The 27,333-nt window shown below is 35.5% G+C and overlaps 1 protein-coding gene across 1 annotated transcript; it reads right to left on the reverse strand.

Moving 5' to 3' along the window:
• Nucleotides 1–6,864: 6,864 nt before the first annotated feature.
• LOC122787988 (melatonin receptor type 1C-like) lies at nucleotides 6,865–26,705 on the reverse strand. The gene is made up of 2 exons (XM_044054914.1): nucleotides 26,531–26,705; nucleotides 6,865–7,652 (listed from the first exon to the last, which is right to left on the reverse strand). Exons 1-2 carry the CDS (start codon nucleotides 26,703–26,705, stop codon nucleotides 6,865–6,867), a joined length of 963 nt encoding a protein of 320 aa, XP_043910849.1.
• Between the last annotated feature and the right edge of the window lie 628 nt (nucleotides 26,706–27,333).

The raw sequence follows: 27,333 nt of genomic DNA on the forward strand, positions 1-27,333 counted from the left end.
ATACAGCCCTCCAAACAACTTCTTTCCAACATACACTGATGATGTCTGCTATAAAGTGTTCTGCAACAGTATAAAAGTCAGACTTGTGCCACGGAGCATTAAGTACTGTGTTCTCTAGCTTGTGTAACTAATTAGGTAGGGGTTATAATCTCCCTGCATTTAACTTGTGTGTTTGTGTACAGTTAGCTGTCATGCTGGAGACTATTCTAGAGCAGCATGTGAGACACTCCTACTAACATCTTCTCAACAGCCACTGATGATGTCATCTGCTATAAAGTGTTGTCTGACACTGTGAAAGGCCTACTTGTGCTTTTAGATAGGGGTTCTACTTTCACTGCAGTCAACTTTTGTGTGTGTGTGTGTGTGTGTGTGTGTGTGTGTGTGTGTGTGTGTGTGTGTGTGTGTGTGTGTGTGTGTGTGCTTATCTTCATTTAGCTGTCATATTCTGGATACCATGGATACCATTTTAGAGCAGCATGTGAGACACTTCAGCTCATATTTTTTTCTCACCAGATACTTATGATGTCATCTGCTATAAGGTGTTGTCTAACAGTATTTAAGTTAGAGTTGTGCTGTGGTGCTGTTGTTAAGTACTTTGTTTTGTAGCTAATATACATAGCTAAGTAAAGGTTCTAATCTCACTGCAGTCAGCTTGTGTATATATGTTCATTCTAGCATCAGTCTGGAGCAATTTTTAAAACAGCATGTGAGACTACAGCTACGTCATGCACTCCTGTTCACGTCTTTCTGTCGACATGCATTTATGTTGTGATCCACTCTGAAGTTCACCCTGACAGTATTACATTATCTGTGTTGGCATGTGCATTATCTACTGTGTGCTCTAGCCTGGGTAGCTAGATAGTTTGTGGTTTCAATCTCACAGGAGACAATGTGTATGTCTGTGTGCTTATCCAAATATGGGCGGGAAGACAATTTTACACCAAGATGTAAATTCACATCTATGTAACACACTCGTCCCAACATCTTCTTCTAAGCATTTAGTGATGCTGTAATCCTCTGTAAAGTGCACTGTGACAATGTAAAGTTAGACATCTATGGTGGTGTTACTGTTGCTTTGTATGGAATCCAGTATGTACACCTTCACAAGCCTAATGTTCAAATCTGACCACATTCAACTGCTGTGTGTGTGGCTGGTGGTATATTAATGCCAGTATATGATCTTTTGAATCTCTTTTCAGTTGAATCCCACTGAGGAGAACCTTTACTATAGCCCTATGATTCTAAGATCCCCTAATTTCTTCTTCCAACATAATATGCTTTTTGTATAACCCTGGATGATGTCATTATAGGTTCATAGGTGATTACTAGGCTAAAGGCACAACAGCCATTACAACCCTAGGCAATAATACCCATATGAGATGGGGTAGTATCAGGGTAGTCGGTGTTTGGGTGTTGGAGACCTGAGTCATTCTACAGACTGCCTCTGTCCATAAGGGACATGGGCAGTACCCAGGAGTGAATTTACAGTTCCTCATCCATTTATCCAAATTCTTTTTGAAGAGATTGAGGGATAGGTTTTGTTTTATAAAGATGGGAAATTTATTCCATAGACAAGGTAGCCTTTAGGATATGAATCTATATCTCCAGCAAGTTCTGTTGGAGTCCCAAATAAGGTTCAGTTCCATGGGATGTATAACTCTTGTATAATTCTTCTTGCAAATATGTAACATTTTCAACAGGGCTGGATCAGAGAATGCCTTGTAGGTCAGGCATACGTCTCCTCTTAGTAAATGATATGAGATGGAGTAAAGGGATAGGCACTTTAGTTGGTCTGCATAAGACATGTGTTCATAGGTTCATAGGTAGGTACTAGGCTATCTGCCCGAAGGCATTTATAAGCCTAGCCGGAATGTGTTGGCTTTCGCCGTCCCCTTAGATTAGTTCCCTGTGCCTCTGTCCAGAAGAGCCATTAAAGTGTCTTGCACTTTATATTTTTTTAGTGGGAAATCTCTGGGGCAGCTCCAGTTGGTGTAAGTACCTGGTTAGATACATGCAGAAGGGAGCATTGTACTCAATTAAGGGCCTGATGAGGGCCGAGTACAATGGCACTATGACTTCTTTGATCTTGATGTCATGCCTTTTTGTTATAAGTACAAACACACAGAAGGATTTCCTCACTACTGTAGCTACCTGCTGGTCAAAGTTTAGGTTACTATCTATCTGTGTTCCTAGGTCCCTCACCACTGGGTCTACTTTTAGGGGTGTGCTATCACTATTATAATTTGAAGGAATATCTGATCTACCAAAAGGCATTATTAAGCATTTTTTTATCATTTAGTCTCAGACCATGGTTTTGGCACTAGTCATTTGTCATGTTTAGGCCTGTTTGTAGAATGCCAGCATCATTTGGAGATTCAATGATTGCTCCCAGCTTGCAGTCATCAGCGAACCTGGTGAGGCAGAGGCCCCCAACACTGGCCTTCACTTCAGAGAAGTATATACCTAACAGAAGGGGTTCCAACATTGAGCTCTGTGGCATACTGCTAGTAACAGGTTTCTTATCATTAGTGGATTCACCTATCTGGAGAACATGTGTCCTGTCAGTGAGCCAGCTGGCTGTTCATCTGATGATGTAGGGGTTTAAGTCTAACTCAGTAAGTTTATCTATAATCTCCAAGTGGGGATTGTGTCAAAGGCTTTCACCAGATCTCAGTAAGCGATGTGTACCATTTTACCTACCTCATCCATGGCCCTGGTGACTTTCTTTAAAAAGTCCACAAGATTGAGCAGGCAAGATCTCACTTTGACAAAGCCAAATTGAGTCTGGTCCAGTTTTTGGAGAGTTTCTATGTCATTATTGATCAGATCCATGATAATTTTCCCCATGGTCTTGCTGATAAGACTGGTCAAGCTTATGGGTCTGTAGTTCCCTTGGTCAGTCGATGATTCCCCCCCCCCTTGTGCAGAGGGAAGACTGTTGCAGTCCTCCATTCCTCTGGGACAAAGCCCATCCAGGGGTTGTGGTTAAGGAGGGTTTCTACTTACCCTAACAGATTAAGTTTAAAACTATTTAAGAAACCTCCTTGAATGTTGTCAGGACCCATGGAGGCTGTCTTTTTGGCTTTAGTGAGTGAAGTAAGGACCTGTTCCTTCATAATGAGAAGTAGGGGGAATTATTATGGGTATATATTTGGGTGTGGTAGGAGGTGATGGCAGAGAGGAGTTTGAACTGAATTTGTCAGCCAGCAGGTTTGTTATACTTCCAGGCTGGTTGTAAGTGTTATCATTCATGATTAAATTGACAAATTGCTAAGCATTTCCTCTGAGGTTATGAACATATTTAAAAAAGCCTTATGATTTTTATCTTTGCCTCATAGTTTGCTTTGGCAGATTTGACCAGGTCTCTAATTTATTTGTTTAGACTGGTAAGTGTCTTATTGTACAGTTTTATCTGTTCCTTCTTGGCTTTGGAGAGGATTTTTTTTCCTTTAGTTGAATAGACTACTTATGTTAGAGTCCACCAGAATGGTTTATTTTTGCCAGTGATCATAGTTTGGCTCAGATGGGTCTATATTAAATTGTCAAAGTTTTACAACTTTGAATCACTAGACATCGAACACTAGTGATCAAAGATGCAAAACATCGAACAATTAAAAAAAAAAAAAAGGAAGGTGAAGAAAATGGGTTTAAGCAGGGGGGCAAGCCCTCCTGCACCCCCCCCACAACCCCCGCTACTTAAATATACCAACTCTGAAATCTTCCCTTTTCACGCCATACTCTGTTAAAGTGCGATCTCAGAGTTGTGTGGGGGGGTGCAGGGGGCTTTCCCCCTGCTTAAAGCAGTTACTTTTTTTTTTTGTTTTTTTTCAAGTATTCGTACTTTCAGTACTCCGATCATATGGGGTCGACCATATGGTGTTCGAAGTTCTTAAACTTCGATTATCTGATATAGACCCGACCCAGACAGGTACTGCCACCTCCATGCAGCTATGCATCTGTTTGTACAGTGCTTTTGTGTATAGCTCAGAGTAGGCCTCAGTGTCATCCAGGTTCAGAGGGGCTTGGAAGTTTAATAAGCTTTCAGTTAGATTGAGCTAATTGGCCTTAGCAAGGTTCTTAACAGGTATGGAGTTTGATGGGGGTTCTAGGGTAGTTTTTTATACTAAAGGAGATAATTTTGTGGTCAGATCTTACCAGGGAGGAGTTAATGCATGGGAGGGAGCTGCATCCCCCCATGTTCGTAAGTATTAGGTCTAGGATATTTGTATCTCTAGTTGGGGAGCTTACTAGTTGCTCCAGGGTTTTTGCATTTATGAAGTCCAAAAACCACTGAGCAAGTGAATTACGGGTCATATAATCTCCCAGTTTATGAAGGGGTAGTTAAAATAAAATCACCCATAAATATGGTATCAGGCTGAATGTTAAGACATTCCAATAGGTTTAGGTAGGAGGTGTGGATTTTCAGACTCATGTTAGGGGATCTGTAGCTAGGATATGATAGGGGGTCACACCTATAGTTAGTTGTGCATGGAGCAGCTCAAGCGGGTCATGTTGTAGGACCAGTCTACTAGTGTACTTGTTCTTTATGAATATTGAGACATATCCTCCCTTTGTTTTATCATGATTTGAGTGGGACTGAAATGTATGAAAGTCATTGTAGCCTTTGATAGCCAGGGTGCTTTCTATGGTTCTGTGACTGCACATATGTCTGCATTCTCCAGGGTGAAGAGTGCTTTCAGGGAGTGCAGTTTTTTATTTAAACTCCTAGTGTTCAATAGCAATACCTTTAGGTAGTCATGAAAGATTTTTTTTTATGTTGGAGAGTTTAACAACTTGGCATGACCTAAAAAAGGCACCATGAGGATAGATGAAGTTTTTGCCAGTATCCAGAAGCCAAGTGACAGCAAGTGCAAACCATCTCTGGTGCAGCATCATGGTTTGTTGATTATGTCTTCCCAGGCTGACAGATATTGGATCCCCTTGTTGTAACAACAGAAACTAAGCCAATTGTTGAAGTCAATCACTTTTTTTCTGGTACTGTGGCATCATCATTGGTGAAGGAAGGATGCTACTCAAGGCTAAATTCATTCCTGTCTGGACACATATTCTGAGAGTTCTATCATGTCTCTCTTCATATAGTTTAGTGAGGTACGTCTTAGGTCATTTATGCCCACATGGACTATGACCATGTCATACTGGTACTTGTGGTTTACAGACTTAAGTGCATGCATGATCTGGTGGAGCCTGGCTCCAGACAGACAGCTCACTGTGATCTTCTCCTTGTTCAGCCTGTTAAGGGGGACATCAGTATGTCTTACAATGGAATCCCCAATAATTAGAACGTTTGGCTTTGTGCTGTGTTGTCTTATGGGCTTCAAAGCGGAGCTACTATGGTTTTCTTGTGTGAGATTCTGTCTTATTTGAATGTGTGCAGGGCCACTATAAGATGCTTTTAGGAAGTCTTGGCGATTTGGGTAGATTACAAGTGAGTACCTTAGCATATGTGGCTCTATTTTGTTGTTCCATCTGCAGACTGGCAATATATAATTTTATGTATAGGTGCTATAGATCACTTTACAGAATTACAGCATTGATTAAACCAATGCGGCTGTGAAATTCAGAACTTATTCTGAGATGACAGATAGCATAGTCTTGCCTGAGACTGGTGATCTGTACCACATCCAGACCCTCGTTTTGTTTTTCTTGATGTAATTGAACTTTTTCATTGTTTACTTCCACAGACACAGTCAGTCTAATGGCTATACAGTCATAGGGTCAGATCCATTTCTACAGTCACCACATATGCTGCTAAAAGATGGTGTATGAAATGAACAGGCTGTTTCTCTTACAAAATTCAGTCTGAGCACATATTTTGCGAACACTTGATCTTCTTTGTTCTGTGTTTTCACAGTCTGTTCACACATGACTATCAGCTTATTTTGTTTGCACATTCTGTCAAGTTCAGCTTGTACTTACAAATAGAAGTGACCAGTTACTCTCTTAGTCTTGGTTATTGGGGCAGAAATCTGTATGACGGTGATGTTAGTGAGTCTTCTTCATAGAAGAATTAAGTATTAAGCATTCAATGAGTGCATTTCATTTTATTACAGTTACTTACAAGCTTCTTCTTAATTATAAATGATAAACAGTTCTACTTTGTTTATTGTTTCCAGTATAATAAACCATGTGTTCATCAGACTTGAAGTGTCCAAGGTCAGTCCATTTCAGTTCTTTGACACCTAACACACTGAGCTATGGGTGTTAATACTGAAAGTTTTGTAACATAAACTAATTCTCATTTAAATATCTAAGTTTAAATGCTAATTATCATTTACATATTTTTGATAGAATGCTAAACTCCAAGTCAGTGCAGTTGAAAGTCATGTTGTACCTTGCATTCTTCCTAGTTAGTCAGTCAAGTAGATTCCTAGTTAGTCAGTCAAGTAAATAATACAATATCTATGCATATGGTCACATGTTTAGTTTCTTCACCATATATCAATATCATTTAAACTTTATCAGAATATTTTCTGTCTTGCTATTTGGATTTGTTCAATAAACTAAATGGCTGTTCACTAATATATTTCTTTAGTATATCTGAATTATCACATTGAAATATTGATACATAATGTAAACTGTGTAGAATTTTAAAGTAATTCCATGGTTTACACAGAAAAAATTTAAAATAAAGGAGTCAATATAATATTTTCCCAAATTATTGATATAATACTAGAAAAATGAAAATTATTGATATACTAGAAAAATGAAAATTATATATTTTTTATTTATAAATCACCTGTAGTACATTTGTATAATGTATTTAAGACCCTTAAGCAACATGTACAAACTTACTGAAAATATCATGTGTTTTACGTGTGCTAATTCATAAGTTAACATTTTATCTCATCTTTTGACATGAGCACAAAAGACAGTACAAAGGGACATAAATATTTTTATATACTCCTTTTGAAATTTTTGGTTCAGTACTCCATAGAGAACACCATTCAGGCAACTATTAAAATAAGCCATATAGTACGATAGGCAAAATAACCAAAATGGTATATTTGGTGCAACCTTATTTGGGCTAATTGCTATTGCTAAACCTATAAAATTCATAGGGCCCCAGCAAAATGCAAAAATTACAAAAACCACAAATATTGAAAAAAAATGTTTTAATGCATGAGCTCTTAATTTCTCCTTACTGCCTTGGCTGACCCGATTTTTGGCTGCAACTGCTAGTGACCAAATCCTTAAGTAGCAGACCACAACAATAATTATTGGAAATACAAAATGTATTATTACAGCAGCAAAGGTGAATTCTAAACTCACAGTCTGTGCTAAAGTGCAGGAATATATCCGTGGATCATACTGGAGCGTATTAAAAAATATATGTGGGATGAGAGCTAGAAAAGTAAAAAACCATATCAGTCCGAGCCAGCAGCATGTGAGTTTCACATTAAATATTCTGCTGTATATCTTGCTGTGGCAGATATAGAAGTAACGATTGATGGCGATTACTGTAATGCTGAAATCTGCACCCACGACACTCAAGGCCATTATGAATCCACTTGCAAAGCAGTGATGAAAGGCTAGTGTCCACCCATCGAAGAACATGGCACGTAAGGTTAGAGGATAATGGTACACTGCAATTAGTAGGTCAGATACTGACAAATTCACAACTAGGAAATTACCTGTAGTAAAGAAAAACAAAAAAAATAAACCATAGATGCAATTAAAAATGCACCCAAATGCTTCTAATATTTGTTTCTGTTTGGCGAATCTAAAAAGTAATATATAATCAATTCCTGAGGTTGGTAATAACTGTGTAATCAGTGCAGACAGCTAGATTTGGAAATGTCTTTGACTGTTGGAGGGGACTGGCTGTTACAGAATAAATGCTGCTCATCCTGTTGCAGAACTTCCTCATCAGAGATGAAGACATAGCTGTTACTCTTCTGTCCCTTTTCTCAGTCAGATGAAGGTGGACAGTGCAGGATGAAGCAGCTATCCCTATCAGTCAGGCCATATAGATTGTTGTCAGGCAATCTACATCCAATCTTGGAAGATCAGAAGGGAAAAAATGTCATCTGCAAATCACATCCCTCACTGGAGAAACTACTGAATAATGTGTAGAGCCATACCTCTCAACTATTCAGATTAATCAGAATGTATAGATTTTTCCCTCATATTTTTGGCCTCTGCTTCATAAACTTTGTGGTTTTCTGTCAATCACTGAGGAATGAAGTCACTAAATAATGACACACATTTGAGTTTCAGTCTTCATAGCCTCCATTTCCTTCAGAAAATGCCTACTAACACAAATTCTGTTATTCTAGCAATTTTCTTAATTTATAAGAGCAATATTTAAAATCCGTCCCTATTGTTGGACTTTTGCCCTCCTTTATTATTTAGGCTTTGTCCACATTTCTTGCGCTAAGAGCTTGAGAGATAGTTCTAGAGCATACTGCCTAAACAATAACATGGCATTCAGCAACTGTTTTATGGACTGTTATCACTTAATCTAGATCACAGGCAAGATTCGTCATCTGTCAGAGTCATAACATAGACAAGAAATAACTTTACATTTAACTGATAGCTTGATTCATTGAATTTGATTCTGTAAACCATGATATGGTGAGATGCAAAACCTGTGTTAAAGGCCTCATTTATTCAAACTTGACCTTACAGTTAGTGGTTTGTATAACTTCAAATGTGTGTTTTACTGAGATGTAGTAATTCTGGAAGTTTTTATTAATCTGCAAGATATGTACAGCCTACAAAGAAATTAAAAAAATAGATAGATAGATAGATAGATAGATAGATAGATAGATAGATAGATAGATAGATCGACACACTGTTAGATATAAAAACACCACACTGAATCATTGCTCATTCAAACAGCAACAATGCATGGCCTTGAAATAAATAATCTAACACAACAGGATGACCAGCAGTGACAAAAATGATCAAATAAGCAGAAACTTTCAGGAAACAAGAAAAAATCTTGATTATAAATACATATACACAGGCGCACAGACCCCCAAATATATATATATATATATATATATATATATATATATATATATATATATATATATATATATCGATACAACACCAAAGCCTTCACAGTACAGTTTGAGGTATAAAGATTTTTTTTATTGGTTCCTGCAAATTTATACTTATTTGATATTTTTGTAGGTGCTGACCATCCTGTTGTATTGGATTTATGTATGTACCCCTATCAGTTGGTCAAGTTTTCTAAAACTCAAAAGTCATATGGTTGGGACCAAATGACTGAGTTTTTGAAAACCCAAAGCTTTTGAATGGAGATTGTGGTACAGTGCAGATTGGGAAATTTACCCTTTTCCTCACTGTAGTGCCATCTCGATGTTGGTTTATTTTTGTAGATATGTGTGTGTGTGTGTGTGTGTGTGTGTGTGTGTGTGTGTGTGTGTGTGTGTGTGTGTGTGTGTGTGTGTGTGTGTTTGATGTTTGAATTTTTGCAAACTCGATCATATGGTCCTGACCATATGAATTTTGAGTTTCTGAAAACCTGATCATCTGATAGAGATCCATATATGTGTATGTGTGTGTAAATATAGCTAAGTAGATATAGATAGCTATCAATCTATAAACAAATAAATATCTATATCTATATATAAATGATCAAATCATGAATGTTGAAAATGTTAAAATGTCAACATACAAAAGATCGCCCAAAATATCTTGAACATTCATACACATTTTGAACATTCATATTACTGACAACATAAAATGACTGAGCATCCAGAAGATTATGAAAGGGTAGCCAGCTTCTTTTGCAATATACAAACTATAGCCATACCACACTATTCATACCTAATTTGTCTGAATAATATCAGTGTTTCAAAAAGGTTTAGCTAAGGTAAGGTGTATGCTTAGGATTAGCACCAGGGTCAGAGCCTGAGTGACATTTAGCACACATTAGTAATGTGGGCAGCCAGGGCTAGACCATATTGCATACACATTACTGTAGAAAAAAATGGTTTCATAACACTATCCCTACACAAAGCAGCATGGATACCCACTAGATACACACACATACATACACACACACACACACACACACACACACACACACACACACATGCACGCATATGCACACACACACACACACACACACACACACACACACACACACACACACACACACACACACACACACACAAAACATAGCCCTTATCATAACCATAACCCACCAGTACTTGCATACACACTAAAACTATTCTCTTTCCAAACCCTTATTCTAATCCTGTAGATCAATATGTATGTACAACTTTTAGAAGCTTTCTAGGAGCTTGCTCAAGTGTATAGATACTGAGCATGTTTGAGCCTGACTGCCATTTTGTAGTTAGCTGTTAAGATGTAAGCATGTATGTCTGTGTAGTCTGTCAATCAGTTTGTTTATATTTTGCACTGCTGCTATCCATCTTGATGTGTTTCTTTGTAATAAAGCATGTAAACAAACTACCCCACCTGTTCATCTTTAAAGGGAAACAAGACGAGTAACATGGTGTCAGAATGGGATCCAGAAATCCAGATTACAGACCAAGAAGGCATATAGAGGAATGGATCATCCCTACTGCATGTTTAACTTGCAAAAACAGGTCAGAAACATATTTCATGTACCAAAGCTTACTTAAATGATCTATTTGCAAAATATGAAATGAAGCACACAGAACGCTGTAAATTAATTTTTAAGTAAACAAAATGTCTGAAACTGCAACATATTGAAAAAATATTTAAATAAGTACTGAAAATGTTTAAAATAAAGTCCGAATCACATAAAATGAATAAAATAAGGAAAACGAGTGCATTTTTTTTGAAGTAGCTTATAGCCACATTTCTTAAAGCTATTCAAGATATCCGAAGTATATAATGGCTTTGCATATTTGTGCAGTATTACAGTACAGTTATTTCACAAAATACAGCCATTTCAGGGCATATTTCACAAAGTACAGTATTTCAGAGTTTATGGTGCATTTGAATGTTATTACAAGTACTTGCTGTGTGTGCATGCTCGTATATAATTACAAGGGCCATTTTTTCACTGTGTTTGGGTATACTTTGTTGGCATGGCAGATGGATTTTGAAAACCAGCTTCACTTGTCTTTGACAATAATATTGCTGAGAATTGGAGAGTGTTTGAGCAAGAGTATGATATTTTCATATTTATCCAGTTCAGAAACTATAGAAAGAGGACGTTCATTTGCTGTGTTTGCAGGGAATGGGAAAAACCATCATATAGTGGTACCAGCTGAGAGAAGGGAAGACCCTGACTGCTTAAAACATAAATTTAGAGAAATGTGTAACCCCCAAACAAATATTACAATGGAAAGGCACTTATTTTACACAAGAAATCAAAAGTCTGGGGAAACTTTTGCGGCATATATAACTGATTTGAGAAACAAGGCTAAAATGTGCATATCTGGTAATTTAAGGGATGAGTTGATAAAAGACAGACTTGTGTGTGGTATTAAAGAGGATGCTATGAGAAAGATTTTGCTTAATGACAGTGATTAACTTTGAATAAGGCCATTGAGATTTATCAGATATATGAGCTCACAGAAAAGCACACAAATATGCTTACAAATAAGAAATGCATGCTTCCAATATCTTCTAGTGCTCGTGTTGATATTATACAGCACGAGGTTAAAAGAAATAAGCCTAAGCACATGGCAGCAACTGTAAAGCCTGTAACACTCCCTGGGAAACCCCATACTTTTCTAGCAAATTCCAGAATACATACAGTCTCAGTGAAGCACAAGAGTGAGTCAGCAAACTCAAAGTATGTGCCTGTACCCAGTTTCATAGTCAACTGTTGTGGTGCAAATCATGAGCCCAAAAGAGAAAAGTGCTTAGCTTTTGGTCAGCAGTGCCACAAATGCAATAAGTGGAATAATTTCAAAGGGTTTTGTAAATCAAATATGAAGCATTCCTTTATTAAAAGGAAACATTCAAAGAGACAAGTTGATCAAGTAGAAAGCTGTGACCCTACTTTTTATGTTGATGCTGTGTCTGTGTTAATGAAACAGTCAATGCAGTAGATTTATAAGCAAAGAATGAAGTATTTTGTACTGTTCAGATAAATGGAAAACCCATAGAGCTCAAAACTGACACAGATTCAAAGTGCAATGTTATATCTGCAGAAACATTTGCTAGAGTATGTGCTGGTGAGAAGCTTGATTTGGAAAAGTGTGCAAAGCTTGTTGCTTATGAAGGTGAAGAAATTCAAACTGAAGGTTCAGTAGTGCTTTAATGTTACTTTGCTGGGAACAGCTATAACTTGCAATTTTAAGTGGTCAAAAGGCACATCCAGTCATTATTAGGCCTCAGGGACAGTTTGAAAATGGGACTACTTTCATTTAATAAGGAAGTGCATCATGTTAGCTTGAAAGACCACTGTTCCAATTTTGCCCAGTCAGTTTTTTCTACAAATGCTGATCTTTTCGAAGACAAACTAGGCAAACTCCCAGTTGTGTACTCCATGAAGTTAGACCCAGAGGTCAATCCAGTTGTCAGGCCAGCCCAGAAAGTTCCAGTACCTGTGCAGAACAGAGTCAAAGCTGAGCTAGATAAAATGGAAATGGTGCACCAAGGTATAATTTGTCCAGTTGAAGAACCAACTGAATGGGTATTCCCATGGTTGTTGCTCATAAGAAAAGCTCAGATGATACCAGAATATGTATTGATCTAAGAGATTTGAACAAAGCCCTAAAAAGACCTCATCATCCAATGTGTTTGTACAGTCAAAGAAGTTGCAGCTCTTATGCCAAATGCCACTGTTTTTTGTCTTAGATGCAAAGAGTTCATTATGACAGATTTTGCTTGACAGAAAGTCCTCATTGCTAACCATTTTCAGCACTCCTTTTGGCAGGTACAGATTTTTTAAGAATGCCATTTGGGATAAATTCTGCCAGTGAAGTCTTTCAGTGTACAATGGAGCAGATTTTTTCTGGGTATCTGTATGCTATTAAACTAGATAATATTCTAGTAGGAGGTAATGATGAAGCAAAGCATGACAGAAACCTCAAGAAAGTTCTGGCCAGAGCACTTGAAGTGAATCTTAAATGAAATCTTCAGAAGTGCAAATTCAGGCTATGAGAAGTTACTTATGTTGGTCATTTATTTACCAGTTCAGGCTTACGACCAGATCCTTCCAAGCAAACAGCGATTCTCAAGATGCCAGCTCCAGAAAATGTTCCATCCCTAAAATGTTTTCTTGGGGTGATTAACTATCTAGGCAAGTTCATTCCAGACTTGAGCCAACTTTCAGCACCACTCAGAGAGCTAACATGTAATGATATAGCATGGTCTTGGTTAGAGCAACACCAGACAGCATTTGATGCCCTGAAACAGAAAATTGCCAGTCCACCAACTCTCAGATACTATGATGTTCACAAACCAGTTACTCTTTCTTGTGATGCTTTGAAGTTTGGTCTTGGTGCAGTCATTCTTCAAGAGGGATGAGAAGTAGCCTATGCATCCAGAACTCTGACCCAAACTGAAATGCAATATACTCAGATTGAGAAAGAACTCTTGCCAATTGTGTTTGCATGTTCAAAGTTCCATGATTATATTTATGGCGAACCTATCCAGAATGAAATAGATCACAACCTCTAGTTGCTATTTTGAGAAAGCCTATGCATACAGCTCCAGCCATATTACAATGCATGATGTTGAAATTGCAAACGTATAATTTCAATCTTGTCTACACAAAAGGCAAACTTTTCTATCTTGCTGATTCTTTATCCAGATCACCCAGAAATACCACTGAACAGCATGAAAATGAGAAACTTGATTTTGAAGTCATGGAAGTGAGAAATTTTTCTTCCACATGTGTTGAAGAGCTTAGAAGTTATACAGCCTCAGATCCAGTTCCTCAGAATCTCAACCACATTATCAGTCAAGGATGGCCTTCAAAGCAATCTTGTTTACCAGTGGAAGTGCAACCATATTTTTCTTACAGAGATGAGATTTTGTTTGACAATGATATCATTATGAAAGGTCCAAAAATAATTGTTCCAAAGTCCTTGCAACAAGACTATATTACTATTTTGCATCATGGCCACCCAGGAACTGATTCTACCAAAAGAAGGGTGAGACAACTAGTATTTTGGCCTTCTATGTCACAGGACATTGAGATAGTGCTTTCATCTTGTTCTGTATGTAATAGTACTAAGCTACGTCAGCAGAAAGAACCATTTCAGCTAAACCAGATTCCTGAACTACCTTGGTCAACAGTAGCTACAGACATTTTTGTGTCAAATGGTCAACAATACTTAATGTTAGTAGATTCTTATTCAAATTGGTTCGTGATTGACCTACTTCCTAATCTAGTATCCAATACTTTCATTACTAAGATCAGGTGTTATTTTGCAGTCCATGGTAGGCTGCACAAAGTTATTTCTGATAATGATACACAGTTTACAAGCCAGCAGTTCAAAAGACTTGCTGAAGAGTGGGACTTTACTCATGTCACAAGTAGCCCTGAGTACCTGCAGTCAAATGGTTTGGCAGAACATGCAGTTCAAATTGCGAAACAATTACTAGAAAAGTCAAAATGAGACAATAGCGATGTTTTCTTGGATCTTTTTAATCTCAGAAAAGTTCCTCATGATAAACATCTTGGTTCACCTGCACAGAGACTTTTGTCGAGACAAACCAGAACCATACTAACCATTAGTAGTTCATTATTTGTTCCCCTGTGTTAAGAACAATAGATCAGTGAAAGCCAATCTGTTAAAGAAGCGCCTATCCCAGAAGTCCTATTATGTTGACCAGCAAACCACTCAATCCATTACAAGAAGGGGAAATAGTGAGGATGCAGATGTCCAAAGGTTTTGATCGTATTGGTGATGTGTAAAGTATATGTCCAGAGCCAAGATCATACAATGTGGAATCGCAACGAGAAGAATTTAGGCAGAATTGGAAACATTTAATCTCTGTGTCTGAGCCTGTATTGCAGTATCATACCTGTGAGAAAGAGTCTATATCTCAGTGTGAGTTATCCAGCGTTCCAGTTCCAGAAGACATTCCAGTAAATATCCCTGTTCCTGAGAAGAATCCCAAAACTCTTGAAGCAAGTTGTTCACAAATGACCGTCTCTGTTGCTAAATCCAGTTCTGATTGCTATATTACTAGATCAGATCACATTTCCAGGCTGTGTTCCAGATACACAGCAACTTGGACATGAGTGTTGTGTTTATTTCTTATTGTCTGTCTAATTGCATGTTGCTTTTCAAATGTCATTGTATTGTGGGCAGTTCATTAAAGAGGGAGGATGTAGATCAATATGTATGTACACCTTTAAGAAGTTTTCTAGAGGCTTGCACAAGTGTATAAATACCGAGGACATGTGAGCCTGACTGCCTCACCTGTTCATCTTTAAAGGGAAACAAGAGAGCGATAAGCCCTAACCCACTAACACTTGCACATACTTTATTAATGCATGTTACTCCTAATCCTGCCCTCATCCCCAACTTAAACCCTACACCTTTCCTTAGAAAACTCTGTCCATAACACTACCACTACACAAGACAAACTGAAATACACAAACACACATCAACACAGGCTATCAACATTACATCTATCTGCTTACCTAACCTCTACGCTAACTCTTACCCCCCCCCCACACACACACATATACACACACACACACACACACACACACACACACACACACACACACACACACACTCACACAGACACATTAAGGCTATGCCCTTACCTAACCCTTACTCATACACCCAAGCACACGCAAAAACACTCTCACCCCTCCCCAAACCCCACTTACATGTATTGACAAAACATAGCTTTACCACCCCTTGTGTTTATCAAACAAACATACATACATTCAATAAAATTCAGATGAATCATATGAATACTGGTAGGATAAAGGCCCAAAATTGTGAACTAACTTTAAATATTGCTTTTATAAACTTATAAAGTTGTTAGAATAATAGTTTTTGCATTATCATGCATCTTCTGAAGGATATGAAATCTGAGACTCAGATGTAATGTTATTATTTATTGACTTTACTCTCAATGATTTACCAGAAAACCACAAAGTCTCCTATTAATGTGAGAAACAAGGATAATGGCAGTAACAATGTAAACAAATGTGAAACTGGTACTTTTAATGAGTAGTTCAAACATTTAGTTTGAACAGGGACGTTATTACGATTACACCTGTATCGAATGAAACCCTCCAAACAAAGCTCTATAGGTTTGAAAAACTTTTGAAAAGATATCAGAGCAGTTACATTTGGATAATGTCTTCTTTCAGGATAGCATTAGACTGCATTGTGTACCAAAAGTTTAAGAATGCATATCAGAGCATGTACATTTGAATTATTTGATAAGACTGGTACAGACATGATGCACCTCCTGATGAGAGATAATGACAGAACAATGGAGAAATTAGTGGAAAAAGTCAAAAATTTGCTAAAAGAAATATCTGGTGACATTGCTCAGCATATTTCAGGATATGTGCACAACAATTCTTACCAATGTTGAGTAGCACTATGAGGTAACACAGAAAAGAAAAGAGAATAAATTAAAGAAGGAGGAGAAAAATTATTTAAATAAGAAGGTTTATCAAGCTCCAAATAAGTAAAACAGTGAAAGGATAAAAGGAGGCACAGGAAATCTCAGAAAATGAAGTGAACAATGGTGAAGTTATTAATAAGTCAGCAGAGGAAGTTCATCTTTACCTCTCTGTGCCCTACTGAGGAGATCTTCCAGGTTACTGGAGAAGAATTATTCAGTCCCAGGAGCAACTCGATTGAATTATACAGAGGTGTGCCATGATTGCCCAAATTACAAACCAATTTGACAGTGAGGGAGCAAATGACAAGGACTTTTTCAATGAGCAATGAACAAGGTACTGTATATGATTTGGGGATATTTAAGATATTTAATAATAGCCATATGACAATTACCTCAGTGTTTGGTGAACTGTTTAGAAAGAATTTTACTTTTATACCAGCAATAAAATAGAACTTGGTGGATGCATTATTAGAACTTGAAATGCATGCTAGGAAATTGAATCTGATTTTTCCTTTTGAAGGTAATGACAATGGTGGGCAAAACCCTGATAAGTTAATAAGAAAAGTAATTTTAATCACCCCCTGATTGCCTTTTATGAAAAACTTTATAAACATGATATATGGTAGATCTCTCATGCACACAACAATGTGCATAACTTTCACAGTCTGTCAGTGAAAGAAAGAATGAAAGTTAATGAGTGAATAATTTACAGGGTGATAGATCAATATGAAATATGAAGCATGATAATGAATGGTGTGCTGATATTATGGACAGTTTCCTTTTCCACAAAATATGCTAGATTATTTAAATGGTGGTACATATTTTTAACTGTATCCAAAAACTAGGTGACTGTTGCTTATTACAAGTGGGATATGTGGTTAAATGACACTGGTATGGAATATGAATTGTCTGGAAATGTAATGAATTATTTAAAAGTTATAAAACCTTAGTTAATTCTATTTTTGGAATTTTGAAGGTCCACAATTCTTTGAGTGATCCTCCACTGAGACCTATTGTGTCAGCCGGAGGTTCTAAAAATCCTTTTTTTTTAATGTGGATTATTGTAAAAGATTTATTTTTTGGTCATCCCCCATGACACAGGAATGGAATGGTTCAATGAAGCCTTGATTAAAAACAGTTATTATATTCAGGATTAAATTAATATCATTATGAAGTTTATGGAAATGGTGTTTTGTAATAGTTTTGGGGTTTTTGAACACAAATACTAGAAACAGATCAGTGAAATAACAATGTGGGCCCAAGCGGCTCCAATTGTTCTGTGGTGGTGACAGATAAACTTAATATTCAACTCATGGTTTTGGAAATATATATAAATTATTATTGAGTTTTGGATTACATTTTTAGGAATTGGGTAGGGGACATGAAAAATGTGGATGAATTTCTTGTTTATATCAGTGGTGCTACACCATTATTAAAATTTCCTGTTGAATCAAAGCCAGAGGCCACAAATATCTTAGATATCAGTATAAGTAAGAATAATAAAGAATTGAGGTATTAATTTATTATTTATAGAAAGACTACATATTTTAACAGTCTATTACACTTTAATTGTCATCACCCCTTATGACAAAAGTAAAATCTGGTTAAGAGGCAAATGATAAGATCATCTAGACTGGTAACAAGTGATGAAAGATTTAAGTGGAACTACATTTTTTACAGAAGATGGTTTCAAACAGGAGCTATCGACGGTACATGACTACATATTTGGAGATGAAATTTTAAATGGAGGATGCACTAAATATCAGGTAATTCTTAGGTGTACAGAAAACTGTAGGGCAAAGTAGTGAATATCATAGAGCAATGGTTCCTACATATGGAAAGAAAGTGAATGATATAAAATGTATTCTGAACTAGAATTGTAATAAAGACTTTGATTCTTTTCATCTTGTTAATAAATTAGGTGCAGACTCACAAACTGTATATAAGAAAGTGAGAAATATGAAATCACATTTTTGTGGAACAGTAGAAAAATATTAGTTATAGATTTTTAAATGAAAATATTATTGAAACAAATAGGGGAATATACAACTCTGGGGCATGCCCTCAGTGTAGATATGTTAACAACAGTGTGAATGTGATGGTGGAAAATTATTCAAAAGTAATTATGGCACAAGGCAAACTTAACTGTAAAACTAATGGAGTAGTTTACCTAGTGACTTGCCTTAGCTACCCTAGTTTCTATGTTGGTAAAACTGAAATGCCTGTGAAATAAAATGTATAAACACATCTATGCTATTAAAAGAGGTGATGCTGGAAATGCAATTTGCAAGCATTCAAAAGAATGCAGTAGATTTTAAAGTTTATATTTTATTTATTGGAAAAAGTCCCAAAAGATGTTAGGGATAGTAATTGGGAGACCTACCTAGAATACAAAGAGTTATATTGGCAGATTGTGTTAAATGCCATGAAGGCACCAGAGATCAATGACACAGTATCTATCAGTATGCTTATGGTCAGATCAGCAAAGCTTTAACATCTTTATATGTTACTGGTATACTTGTGATCATAATATAACAATGGGATTTTTAAGTATTAATTTATTTGGATTGTTGTTGAAAATATATTGTAACACAGAGCTATTTATGGTTAAGTTGTAACATGTTCATAGGTCGCTGATAAGGTTATAATACATTTAATGAATTTTAAGTACTTTTGTTAACTTTGATAGAAATATTTATGAACATTTTATAAGTGTAATTGTAGATTTAATTGTTTTAATCATTCAAAATAATTATTTAAACCAACTTAAATATTAATGTATAAAAAGAAAGGAAGTGATGCAATTGTATTCTGATGAAGATCCATGAATATGAAGCAATGAAAGCACTTAATCTCTCTTAAAGTACATGGTCCTTAGCCAGCATATGTTTTTATTTTTAGTTTTACAAATTTTATGAACTGTAGACCAAAAATATGAGACTATGAGGCAAAACTCTGGACAGTTGAGAGGTGTAAATATATATATATATATATATATATATATATATATATATATATATATATATATATATATATATATATATATATGTATATATATAAAATATATATCTGTCTCTTGATAATGTTTCTTTTTTAAATATTCTTCAGATTATTTTGTAGTTTGAAACTTGATTCACGGAAGCACATTTAGCAAATTGTTGCATAACAATTTCATATTTTGCTCTAAGTATGTATTTCCTGATATATTTCAGGGAATGTAGTCAACTCTTAGTTTATTTTACTTAACATTCTAACACATTCATGCATTTTTAATATGAACCAGTTTTCTACTTCCATTGCTGAATTCTAATGATACAGTAATATATTCATCCATTTACTGTATAGCATATCATATTACACCATACAAAATATGGGCATATGCCACACATGGTTTGCTTAAATAGATGTTGCTGAATTATTATCTTACCCAATTTTATTAAATATATTGTTGTTATTACTGTGTGGAGAATGCTTAATATACTTGTCAAGTAAATATTACTAACCTTCAACAGAAAAGATTCTGTGTATAGTAAATCATAATATGACAATAAAACCACACAATGTTTCTAGAATTCATACATTAAATACAAGAAATTTTTATTTAAAGTGATAATATTTAATTAACTCTCTTCACAAGTAAAATATGCCTGTTCAGTGTTGCTAGAATTAATTTGTTTCTTAATAGTGTAGTTAACATTTCAAATTGAAGGCAAGCAAAATGGAGAAAAGAAAGGCGGCTTCCAAACAATAGTCATGCGCTATGCAGTGCATTAGTGAATGCAAAAATGAAAACTGGTGCACTTTGGCACAATAAAGCTAAACATATGAGTGCCAATAACAAAGTAAATTGATAAGGTATTAAACAGCACCGCTGGTTTCTGAATCAAATATTATGTTAACAGCAAATTATCTTTGCATAGCAGTTAGTGCAGAGGATTAAGGCTCTTACTGTTAATAAACTGCTTTGTTTATCCAAGGTGGAGGGTTTGATTCTTTTTACTTTCATTTACCTACTGTGTGACTGAACAAGTCATTTAACTAGACAGTGCTCCCAGGGTGCCCCTGAAAAAGGAGATGTGTTGGTGGGCTTACCCAGTTAACAAATGTATAAATTAAAAAAAATATTGCTTCATTATTGCCAGGTACAATGAAAATACAGTCATTACATGATATAGCAGCCAATCAAATTAAAGTAACCACTATTGGAACTGATGTGTCAAAGTGATTCAGAAACCAGTAAGACAATCTCATTTTATATAAATGTGATTAGTTTTGGCATTACACTAAATGTTTAATGTAAAATGTAGTAAGTGTATATTTAGTTTTTCTCTTTTAAAAAATGGTTAACATGAATAACACTAGTCGAAACCTAACCTGCATTACTACTCTGTAACCCTAAAATGAGCACTTTGAATGAAATGCATATTTTAAAATATTATTATTGTGTAATTCAGTATAATGTAAGGGTCCCAAAATGAAGCAAAAACTGTGCCAGCTTTCAGTATTGTAGTCTATGTTAGCAGCCACTTTTGGCATTACAAACTACTTGTCCATATAAGTACGCTTTTACCAAGTGATTTATGGAAAAGGTGTATGCCCACTATGGGCACATTAACTGCAGAAAAACAAATAGAAGTATTGCTGTGAACCAAAATATATTTCATTTGTTCATTTTAAATAAAAGCAAATAAAACATTTTAAGTTTATTTTTCTAGTTATTTAAATGTGTTAACATGGGTTGAACACTGGGAACATTAGATATTTTCAAGTTCATCTTGCAGATAAGGTAAGGATAAAAAAACAATGTTAACAATTCTATTGTGTAAAAATAAAAATACATATTGTCAATAACAGGATCTATAATAGGTGTTATATATAGTGTTTTCACAGTATTTGTAATATAGTAGATAACAAAGATGCTAAAAAGGGGAAGTGGAGAAGTGGATTATAAAGTAAAGATGAATGAGCTAAGATGGTAGAGATTTATTAGCTCTTAAGTACAATGATTTATTAATTAACAGTAATTAATATCTACATAGTTTTCCTTATTTAGTTGACAAAATGTCTAACTAAAATGTTCTTATACTGGATATTATAAAAGAATCACAAATATCTGGTGACAGGCAAGTCCACTGATCCTAGTTAATCTGTACATTTTCTCTCAATATGTCACCACTAGAATCCATATCCCATTTGCAGATTTTCTTTCCATGTCTTTCCTGACATGATTTGCTAATATATAGCCTATATATTTTTTGCAAAATATTTTATTGATTTTAAACAAGCTATCTTGTATCCTGTGAAATTAAATCACTGGTTTTACCACTAGAAAAGGGCATTCTAAGCAATTTCCTATTCCCTTCCACTAATTTTGCTACTACTGAGTCAGCTAAAGTGCTGTTTAAGTAGTCATCAAGTCTTCCTCTGAAAACATGTTTCCTTACTTCTCTTGTATTTGGTCTCTTGCTATCACCATATTTTCTCACAAATGTAAGAAACTAAAAGTTTCCTCATTTCATTCCCTTGTAGTAATCAAACAACGTCCATTTTGAATCAGTCAGTATGCCTCCTAGGTGTTTATAATAGAAACTCTATAACTACAGGCTGCCTTCAGTCTGCCTGTAGTCTTCTGGAAATATGTGCTCTATAACTGTGCACACAGATTTGGAGTGTGCCTTACCACTTCTCTGCTACTGATACATACCCTTTGGATTCATTTATTTCAGAAAGACTTCTTACAATGTCTATCCAGTTATGTTAAATTGTATAATTGCTGTACATTTCTTTTCTACTTAATAATTCTCATTGTTAACATCACATTGCCCTGCACATCACCCAAGGCTTCTGATAATACTCACATTATTTCTTTTATGACTATCCTCAAGACCATGTCAAGGCCAGGGTTAATTATATCACTGCATACTTTGCAATGAGCTTCAGTTTTAATTCCTTTTATTGCTCTTTTACTGGGTTACATTTCACTAAACAACAGATTTCTTTTTTCAAAATTAACTATTTACCAAAACAAGGATGTTTGAATAACTATAATATTTTAAATTGTGCTTCTTTAAATGCAAACATGAAATTCTAGAACAGCATTGACACTAATTTAGAAAGTTGTAACAACCTAAATCATTTATCAAGTTTTTATTTCCAGAAACTGCTAATACCCATGTTTGACTTATGTAGTCAACCATGGGTCTATATAATTTAATCAAACAATCATTTTAGTGAATAACTTTTAATCCAACCCTTTACATCAAACCTCCTTTTCACCGAAGTCTTTAAATATCGAACTACATAAAATCAAACCCTCTTACTTGGCCAGCTAAGAAAATTGAAATGGTGATATCACTAAACTATTCCTAAAAACTGGAACAGCTAAAAACTTTAAACATTCTTTTAACACATAGAATGTAATATTTTTTTAAAAAAAGAATTACTGACATAAAAAAATAACTTACACTACTATTACTTCTAATTTAAAAATAACCTACACCTTATATGACTAGACTTCTGGACAGACCAGTTAACTCAAAAGTGGGCGTACCCTTAAAATTAAAAACTAGATAGGAAGCACTTTATAACCTACATTTTTGCAGGGTGGCTGTGCCCCGCTGCACGCCCCAAGTGGAGGGCTTTGCCCCCACATCCCCCCAAAAATTAAATATACCAACTCCGAGATCACACTATGTTGATGAGAAGAGTAAAGTAGAAATAGGCTAAGAATATTCATGCTGCCATCGGTATGAATATTAATGAACTTTAATGGATTGTTGAATGGTGAGCGGGTTTTAGCTGGGACATGTTACTTCAGATAATATGTTCCAGGTGTTGGCCAACAAATATAATTCGAGAAAATATATTTCGACAGTTGAGGACTTTGACGAATAGGAGGTTCAGTGTAAAGGGTTTGATCAAAAGGTATTCACTAAAATGATCATTTGAGTAAATGATATAGACCCATCAATCACTGTGCTTAAGCTATGTACAGTTACCAGATAATAATACACACAGTAAAGCTTAACTGCTTGGCAAAATGCATCATTTTTCTTAAAGAACTCTGACTGGTATATAATCAGTGATGATGGCTGAGTATGTCTAGTTTGTTCATGATGGCATCTCTACCTACAGAATACCCCTGCCCAGGGTTAGTGGAGATAATTCAATTTCAGACTGACTCAGATATTGGTACCAGAGGTTTATTCACAACTTTATCAAATAATCCATTTTATATCCCATTTTAGTGAACAGCAATCATGTTTTTTTTAATCAATGACATTTAAAAATGCTTTACATTTAAGAACATTTAAAGATTGCTGAATGTCCCTTATCATACCCTTTTTCATCCATTGTTCTAGACTGCACTTATGTCCCACAAGCTCACATCATTGGTCTTCTGATAATACTCACATATCATCTTTTATGACCATCCCCGGGACTAGGTCAAGCCAGAAAATATCCTTGTCTGCTTCAGCTTCTAGAAATGGACACAGCAGTACAACTGAGGCCCATACAGTGATATGTAATACAGCAATGTATTGGTTTCATGATGAAATAAACAACACTAATACAGCCAGGCTTGCTGCTGGCTTCATCAGTTGTCCATGCATTCTGTTTATTAACTTGAACTGTTTTGCAACACCTATCAGTAAGCTCCAATTTGGATTTTTATCACTCACACATAGGAATATTGCCTACACTTCTCTCTACCAAACTGCATAACTTTATTTTTCCTCATGTTGATTTTCATTTTTCAGTTCCCACACATTATATTGCCCTTAGCACAGTAATGATGTTCTTCAATCTCTTTAGTATCTGTCCTTTGCATATCTTTATTTGAATCATTTATTAACAAAGATATACTCCTTCCTACTGAGATTTTGGTAAGATTTGTAATGAATACACTGTAAGGCTGGCTGGGACAGAATATAGGCCTGCATGAAAATTCACTAAGTTTAAACACAATTAATCATTAAAAACTAGTTGGTCTGAAGACTGATTCTAGAAAAAAATGGTTACTCCACTTAAAATACAAAAGCACATAAAATAGATATCTCATACAAAGAGCATTCATTAAGATTAATCTGACTCCCTCTGATCTTAGTTACTACTTGACTGTTGATATTCATTGCTGTATTTGAGGTAACTATATAAACTAGTAGATTAAGATCAATACATGAAACCGATCTTGGCTGACACTATGCTTTTACAGTGGGGCAAATCACACCACAGCCCCCATCTTCCTGATCAAATACTAGTCAGCATACAGCCAAAGAAGTCCCTTCTCATAAAAGAAAGCAGTTTTATAGAGGACAAGTGAAAGGCCCTTGTACAGGAAAGAACACTGCTTTTGTTACTGATCAGAGAGAGTTGTAAGCACTACAGACAGCTGCTCTACATGCTATCAGTATAAGAAAAGATAAAACAGTTCTCTTTTATTTGAACCTAGAAGAATGTGCTTTAAAATCTTAATTCGGTATTGCATAACAATGTGGCTTTATATCAGCCAGTGCAGTGTAACCACTACCAGCATGGGTTGTAGTTGGCAAATCATGCACACAGACAATACATAAAGCCTCCAACAAGGGTAGACAGCACTATGCATCATCTATATCCCATATGGCTTCAACCATTTCAAATTATGAGAACTAGGGGTAGTAGATTAAAGGAAATTCTATTTTAGTTATTTATAACAGCATCATTTAGTACCCACAGTGGTGGTGCTGCAGTAGCGTTGTCGCCTCACAGTAAGACGCTGTCTGGTTTGATTCTCAGCTAGAGCATCTTCTGTGTGGAGACATGCGTGAATGGGCGTACCTTCGGTGAAGGTTGTGTGTCAGAGCTGGTAACTCGGCACATAAAAATCAACTACCAATCATTAGCAGACCGGAGTTCCGCTGTGGTGACCCCTAACCGGGAAAAGCCGAAAGACACAAACAAACAAACAATAACAGCATCATTTACATTGTTGCTTCTAAAGCAGTGACTTTAATTATATCCACTTCATCACGAATCAGCTGAGTTCATCCTTTTCAGCATGCCAGATTCAATGCAGTAAGATGTAAAAGAACCGTTATACCTTGCATGCCTACAAACTAAATCAAATTTAAGATTAATAGTACATTTTATGAGCTACAACTTTACATTGACGGTATATGATTTCAAAAATTATTTACAGAGTGTGTGCTTGATGGTATAATCTCTGGATGTATAATCTTTTCTTAACTCTGCATACACTGGGCTGACATGAGGAGTGATAGTTTCTGGGAAACAGGATAACCAACAATATTATAAAAATCATCAAATGATGATTTAATGCTGGCAAAATAAAAGCATCATCCACAGGATCCAAGTATCTCTAAGATGATGAAATGCTATTTAATACAGCAGTGGATATAGTTATATTGCCCATAACTTAGTTAATATTTATTTCAGTTTAACTTTACCAGACATAGTTATAGTTTGGTTCTATTTAATTAATTTATTCAGATATGCTAGGCATAATTCATAATTTCTTACTTAATGAAATGGTTTCAAAATCTGCTTGTTACAAATCAGTAGTAAAAAGAAGGCTAATACATTTAATCCTCATGAAAATACATTTGCCCAGTAAACAATTATTTGGGGTCAATGAGTGGACAACCTTTTTCCTGATACCTGTTGTAAAATAAGGTTTGATACCTGAGACAGGTAGAAATGTATATATATTTGTATGCTGATCATTCATACTTTAAGGAAATAAAATGTTAAACAGTGAAATGTGTAATGAAACAAAAGAATTAATATATTCATTTCAGGGTTAGACTGCATTTCATAAATTTTATTTCACAGCTTCTCTACAACTCTATGAATCAGAACTTCTTTTTCAGTTCAGTTTTTTTTTTACTTTCTTTTCTGCAAATAAAGGAACACAACCCTTTTTGCCTCTAACAAGGGCTAAAATAATTTACTTTGGCATCATCACTGATTCACTTACCTGTGTTTCTGAGTTTGCTATTTCTGAACACAGAGAGTATTAGTAGCACGTTTCCCACCACATCTAACACAATGACAACAATGAGTACAACAGAAAGAACCGCTCTAACTGGTCGAATAGAAATGATCTCAGTCTCATTACTGTAAGGCTGAATCTTGTAATCTGCAGAAGTCATACTACTAACAAATATTTTCTGTTGTGCTTTGTTATAATTGTTTGTCAGTAAAAAAATGTTTTTGGTAGTTATCTGAACCACTATTTAAGTTATTAATACAATGGGAAAATACTAAGCAAATGTACAATAAATAAATGGTAAATTTTCATTTCCATATAAAATGCCAATTATTTTGCCTTCAATTGTGTGGAGCAGAAATACACTGTACTATTGAACAAATTACCGTTGAAATTAACTGAAATCTTTCTCCTGAGCAAATGTTAGATGCACAAAAGACACAGACAAAAGCTTTTTGGAGTTATTAAGAAAACATCCTGCAGGACAAAATGGACCAACAGATAGACAAGTTAATATTGTAGAGAAATTCTTAATTATAACGCAAGGTGGGCCATGTAGCAGTACACTTCCTATATCAAATTTCAAAGATCTACACAGGAACTGCTAGAAGGGGTGACTAGTGCTCTTTCCATGCCTTTTTATTAGAAGATATTACCAGATTGCATTGCATCATCCTAATTTGTTTTATTTATTTCTCCATTTCCATTTGTTTACCAGGATAGAGCTCTGATCTCAATGGACCAGTTTCAGTCTCAACTCAGTAGTACACAAAGTATCAAAACAAAAAGTA

This window comes from Protopterus annectens, chromosome 13.part0 (genome assembly GCF_019279795.1).
Source record: "Protopterus annectens isolate FY-2018-M chromosome 13.part0, PAN1.0, whole genome shotgun sequence".
Classification (NCBI taxonomy): domain Eukaryota; kingdom Metazoa; phylum Chordata; order Ceratodontiformes; family Protopteridae; genus Protopterus; species Protopterus annectens.

Bases quoted from the DNA above. Each gene is read 5' to 3' on its own strand.
- LOC122787988 (XM_044054914.1), bottom strand. From the start codon at position 26,705: ATGACTTCTGCAGATTACAAGATTCAGCCTTACAGTAATGAGACTGAG. The intron at 7,653-26,530 runs GTAAGTGAATCA...TCTTTACTACAG, and splicing joins TAGCAAACTCAGAAACACAG to GTAATTTCCTAGTTGTGAAT.